Source organism: Rhinatrema bivittatum, chromosome 17 (assembly GCF_901001135.1).
Source record: "Rhinatrema bivittatum chromosome 17, aRhiBiv1.1, whole genome shotgun sequence".
Taxonomy (NCBI): Eukaryota; Metazoa; Chordata; class Amphibia; order Gymnophiona; family Rhinatrematidae; genus Rhinatrema; species Rhinatrema bivittatum.
Window position 1 is genome coordinate 16,800,997 of NC_042631.1, and position 6,000 is coordinate 16,806,996.

The 6,000-nt window shown below is 40.9% G+C and overlaps 1 protein-coding gene across 2 annotated transcripts in view; it reads left to right on the plus strand.

Moving 5' to 3' along the window:
* The window catches only part of SPON1 (spondin 1), a 310,402-nt gene extending 304,860 nt beyond the window's left edge, over window positions 1–5,542 (plus strand). For both annotated transcript variants that reach the window (XM_029582226.1, XM_029582225.1), the window contains exon 16: window positions 1,017–5,542. In XM_029582226.1, coding sequence (XP_029438086.1) covers window positions 1,017–1,180 — 164 coding nt within the window. In that variant the 3' untranslated portion in view covers window positions 1,181–5,542. The remainder of the gene's footprint in view (window positions 1–1,016) is intronic.
* The last annotated feature ends 458 nt before the right edge of the window (window positions 5,543–6,000 follow it).

Consider the following 6,000-nt stretch of genomic DNA (forward strand, 5'->3'; position numbering starts at 1 on the left):
TATTTTGAAGATGGCAGGTTAGGTTTTCCGGATTCAGCAGACGATACAGCCCACTGACTCTACCTGCTAAAATCACCCGGTAAATGTTAAGCAGGTAACAGACTGCTCGCTGCACTAATTAATATGGACCTCGGCAAAAATAAGGCTATTCAACAAGTAGTTTTTAGTTCTCCCATAATTTAGCAAAATATTCCCACTTTTTGTGAAAAATTCTCCAAAGTGCTTAATGCCTTATACAAAAGGGTAACTAGAAATCATTTCTTTCACTAAGATGGAAAACATTACTGAAAGCGGCGGCTTCATGCTGCCATAGCTGTTGGTAATTTTGAAAGGGTGAAGTTTCCTGTTTTCACAGTTTTCACATTCTGCGTGAATAATTTCACACTCTTCTAAAAATAAAGAACTGCACCATTGGCCTCGTGACACTCAGAGAAGAAGGGGAGGAATATATAGAAACGGGTGAGGAAGAAGCAAAAAAAGACTGAAATATTTTGCTTGGCTTTTACTGTGGAAGGACCACATCCGGTGCCTGGTGTACGGCTCTTTCTAATGCCTCAGAAAGACAAGGCAGTAGCATCACCCTATCCTTCTCCCCCCATCTAACAATTACTGTATCTTTTTAAGTTTATTTATTTAACAGTTTTATATACCGAGGTTCAGGGAAGAAAGTTACTAATCACTTCGGTTCACATTTCAACAATTACAATGACAATATAAAGAATAATGTCTTACATAGAACAGGATGAGTGAAACTTGGATAATAACTTACAATGAACAGGGAGAATACAATTTATATACAAAGAACTTGGAGGAACAGTGTGTGAAGTCGCTGGGATTGTCTTGGCAAGGCCTAAAGCCACTGTCATGATGTTCAATGGGAGAGAGAGAATACAAATGGATTATTAGTGTTGGAAGGATGTTGTGGAAATGTCAAGGGGAAGGGTCTTCCGTAGGGATCTGTAATAGGAAAAGTTGTGATTCTGTCATCATACTGAACCAATGACTTTCATGTTTAGGTTGCAAAATGAGGCCATGGACTACGTGGACGGAATGTACCACCTTATGTGGCGGAGGAATTCAAGAACGCTTCATGACGGTGAAGAAACGGTTCAAAAACTCTCAGTATACAAGCTGCAAAGACAAGAAGGAGCTAAGAGCATGCAACGTTCACCCTTGTTAACGAGCCCCAGGCTTCAAGGAGATGCACACAGAGCTCACTGGAAAGTCAGCCGCGATTTAATTTTCCCTCACCTAGGTTGTGCATAGCCCTTCACTTTTCCAAGTCTTGCAGGTGCAGGAACTGTGTTTTTTCTAATCCTTTCTTCATAAATCCAGTTGGAGTGGGGCTTGTTAATGCTCCAGTTGCAGAAATCGACCAGGTACTAAATCATCTAGACGCACAGAAAAAGACAAAATGCTTATGCCTAGATCTGTTTGTGTAACTATATACGTAAATGCTTTTTACACTGAAAACGTTGGATGCATGCACATGGGGTTATGATAAAACAGAAGCCATTTTCAGCGGTCTGTTTCATGCGGAAAGTAAATAACATGGAAGTATCTGAAGCGGTGTCATTGCACGTCATCACTGGGGCAGATTTTCTGTGCTTTCCCACTAAGATTAGACCAACGGTTAGAAGTGTATTTGTTTTAATTAGCCTAGCTAAATCATCCTTCCAAAATAATTTTCAGTTCCTTTTGCACCTAACTTAAAAAGCTGAAATCTACTGTATTATAGCTTCCCAAACTATGGCTCAGGACCCTAAGTGGGGTCAAGAAGACCTTTGGCTGGGGGTCACCAGCAGCATTAGCAGTGGACGTCAACATGGGGCTTGTGAGCCAGCACCCACTCACAGGCCCTGCAGTGGTCCCACCCTCGCGTGAGCTTCGGTGGTAGCAGGGGAGCCGTGCTTAAGGAGGGATCAGAGCCTGTAAACTTGCAATGGCTCACAGGCCCTGTGCGGACTTTCATTGCTAATGCTGCTGCCACCACGTGCAGATCACAGCTGGGTGTGGGAGCAGCCGTGAGGGGAGGACTGAGTGCGCATAGGCCAGTGGAGATTGCCCCCTGCTGCTCCTCTCTGCTCCCCACCATGTAACCTACCCAAAAAAAAGACGTTGCCCTGGTTATTGGCTTGCCCTCTCTTCCCAGTGCTGGTCATCTAGCTGTGGCCCAGGGGCCAAAGGACAATGTTGCTGCTAATCCTGGCCAGGTGGAGGGATGGATCAGATGCAGGAGCGATTTGAGGGTTGGATCAGCTATGGAGGATGAGAGAAGAGAAACATCAGATCATCCAGTGGGGAATGGGAGATGAGATTGAGGAGGGAATGGGAGATAGGGTGAAAGACGATGATGGGGTAAGTGATTAAAAAAAAAAAAAGACTTGGAGGTGAGAGAGAATCAGCTGGGCAGATGTGGAAGTGACCGGAGAAGAGAAGGAGGGGGGGATGGACTGGGAAGGTGGAAGAAGTTGGAGGTTGTAAGTGGGGTTCTGCTGGAGGGGGGGGGGGGGGCAGCTAGGCTAGGAGGTCCTCTGGAAGGGGTGGAGATTGAGAGAGAGGATCGAGTGGCAAGGGTGCAGGCTGAAAGATAGAATCAGCTGAAGTGCCGGGAGGGTGGGATGGAGAGAGCCCACAACCCTACTAATTTCTTTTGCTCATCTTCTGGGGGTCACATGGATTTTCAAGTGCTAAAATGGGGTCACAGTAGCTAAAGGCTTGGGCTGTCCTGTAATAAACTCTTGTATAGCGAGTGAGGAAGGACATCCGATGCATTCAGATATCTCAAACATATAAATAATGCACAAGAAGCATTTTTCAGTGGAAAGAAAGTTCTAGAAGGATAGGTTTCACAGTATGAAACTGAAAGAGTGTGGAGGCCCAGGAGAAGCCGAAGGAAATATGTCTTTATTGAAAGCGTGATAAATGTATGGAGCGGCCTCCTAGTGGAGGCCACAAATATTTATAATTCAAGAATGCATGGGATGGATAGAGAGGATTATGGGAAGGTGAGAGTAAAGGTGGAGATCGGTGGGGGTTTGAAGTAGTGCAACAGAAAGGCTTGGGGTCGTGCTGTCGTGTTATGTTTATTTTTCATGTTATTGGTAATGGATGTTAGTTTATTTTTCTGCCTGATGTGGCATGCCACTTAATTATTACTTTCAAAATTAAAATCAGCCGAGGGGCTATGGAACATATTTTGAGTGGAAAGCAGTTTAGTTTTGACACGAGTTTGCGTGCAAATGGAATCTTATCCAGCGCTGTGCTGCTCGAGCAGACTCCACCTTGCCAAAATTGTGGGGCCCGATTTTCACAAGCATTTCCGCATCTAACGCATGGTTTATTGCACGTAAAAGGCCTCTTGAAAAGCCACTTGGAGGGGGGGGGGGGGGGGGGTTGTATGAGTGAAAATACTTGCGGCATTGAGTTCGCACAGCCTTTTACTGGCACTCACAAGAGCTGCTCCGGGACTGGAGTTCAGCCAGAGAAAGAAGTGAGGCCCATACCTTTGATTTTCAGACGATTGCATGCAAATCTATGTGCAGACAGCTGCAGCTCCTGTGAGCAGTTATACCGTCTGAACCCAGAATTTATGTGCCAAAGTCCGCTTTGAAAACGTGGACTACAGTGTGCAGATAAAGTTCCCACACGCTATATTGTTAAAAAAAAAAACAAAACCAAAAACTAGCACTAGGTGTGGGTTAAACACTTACCCCTCTCTATGGAAACTTTAGAGAAACATTCCAGCGCTTAATATGGAGATAAGGAAGCAAGTCTAGTTCTATCTGTTGCATTCAGAATTAATTTCAGACAGTCAATATGGACCAGTGCCTGCTAGAGTTGCTTTTTCCAACGTTTGTAAAACGCTTTTGGACAGTTTTTCTGGGGAGGGTGATAAACATGTTTTAAATAAATGAGTTAAAGAAAGTCTCCATTAAAACATTTTACTGTACAAGTATGAGGTACAATAGCAAGCACTATGCCCAACAAGAACCTCTAACTCCTGGTCTACAGAGGCATCAACTTCAAAGTCCTCATCTACCAGACTTTTACAGTAAGCTCTCTGGCCACTTTAAATTTTGTTTGTACTGGTGACTGAGTTAATTTCTACATCACATATACCATTTTGTTTGTTTTTTTGTCTTCTGGTAGTTCTCATACTTTTCCACTTATACTGCCCTATAATAAAAAAATTTCAGGATGAGCCAATCAAAAAGTAGTTTCTCTGTCAACTCTATATCCATACGTGGCTGCATTCTTGCAAACAGACACGTTTTGTGCATCTTCCTTCAAAAGTGCTTTGCACATTAAAAAATAAAAAAGCACATGCAAAAAATCTTTTACATTCCATATATTTAGTTTATATACTACTCCTCTCCACCCTGCTTGCAGTTGAAAAAATGGGCCAAGACAACAAGTAACATATCAGAATATTCCCATTTGTATAACCACAAAACATGCAAAAAACTAAACCAAGCCTTGAATGCCCTCCCCATACTAATAAAACCACAGCTCACCCCACCCATATAAAACTATACCCCCCAGTCCAATCTCCCCCCCAAGACTACCAGTCAGCCTCTAACTCTCCCAGTGGACCAGTACATTCCTTAAACTTATTCCCTTGGGAGGAACTTGCATTGGAATTAATCTGTGGATTTATAATTTCAATACGCATACATACCTGAGACCAGAAAAGTGACTGATATGTGGTACAGAAAGAATAAATCAATAGCATTTAACTCAACACATTTACAAATCTGTTTCAAGATCATTTTAACTTACAAAGTGACTTTCAGTTTTTGGCAATACATTTAAAATGGAGGCGATTAAAGACAGGCATATATTATAAATAAGATGCCAAAAGCAGTACATCTTTACAGCTTAGCAATGTTAGGAGCAAATGGATTTTTCAGAATAGACAACATGTTTTCCAAACTCTAGTGCAGAGCATATCTCCTGCACTTGTTAATTCCTACTTTGCTCTCTTCACTAAACCTCTCTACTGCAGTTTGCTTCCAGTAGATTGACTGACTTGCAACTTTATAAGAATATTTGGCTTTAAAAAAAAAAAAAGAAATTACAAAAGTTGATTTTTTTAAAATTATAATTTAAACAAAAGCAAATCAATATAGGGTATGTAGAAATAGTGCAGAGATACTGTAAACTTCATTACCAGTCAGTTAAAGATAAATATTGTTCTGACATCTAGTAAGTCATTAATAATTTGGACTCTCAAAAAGAAAGCACAGGCATCATTCCACTGTTTTACACCTTGCCTACCTGTTTATATGTTTGTTTTCTAGTGTTTAGCTTTGTGAGTTTTAATCTACCATGTTATAGGAGCTTTTGCAAGCATTGAATGAGAAAATGTAGAATTTAACAAAAAAACTGTTTTATGTGTTTCATATGAATTTTTTCTTTATAGATTTTTTTTCACTTTTGTTTTACTGTGTAAATTTTGATATTACCAATGCCTTTGTATAAATGTTTAACACATTATTTTGGATTAAAGACATCTTTACAATAAATAACTTTTCTTGAATGGGATTCTGAGATTAATTTACTTATAAAATGTTTATGCTAAAAATATTGATTAAAAAATATGTATAGGTCAAATGAAACACTATACCTCAGTGAAACAATAGTACATGAGGATGAGGATTTAGGAGCAAAGCCTTCAATATTTTCTACCCAAGAACCTTGAAGCTCATTTTGAAAGACAAATTATTCAGATACAGATGCAAAGTGCACCTGTTGTTATTTCCTTCCTTCCGGAATGCCCCTTTATTTATTTGTACATGCAGAAAAACATATGTGAATGAGAGAGTACTTTTACACATACAACGCCCTGGGCAATTTTCAAAAGCCCATTCATGCACATATTTCCTTTTGGAAATCAGGCCCAAAGTGTATTGCCCTTCCTAACTAGCCAAGCTCCCCGGAATGCTTCTCTCTAATCCAGTTAACAGTGCATGTGCGCTTTATGCCACTGTAAGGGAG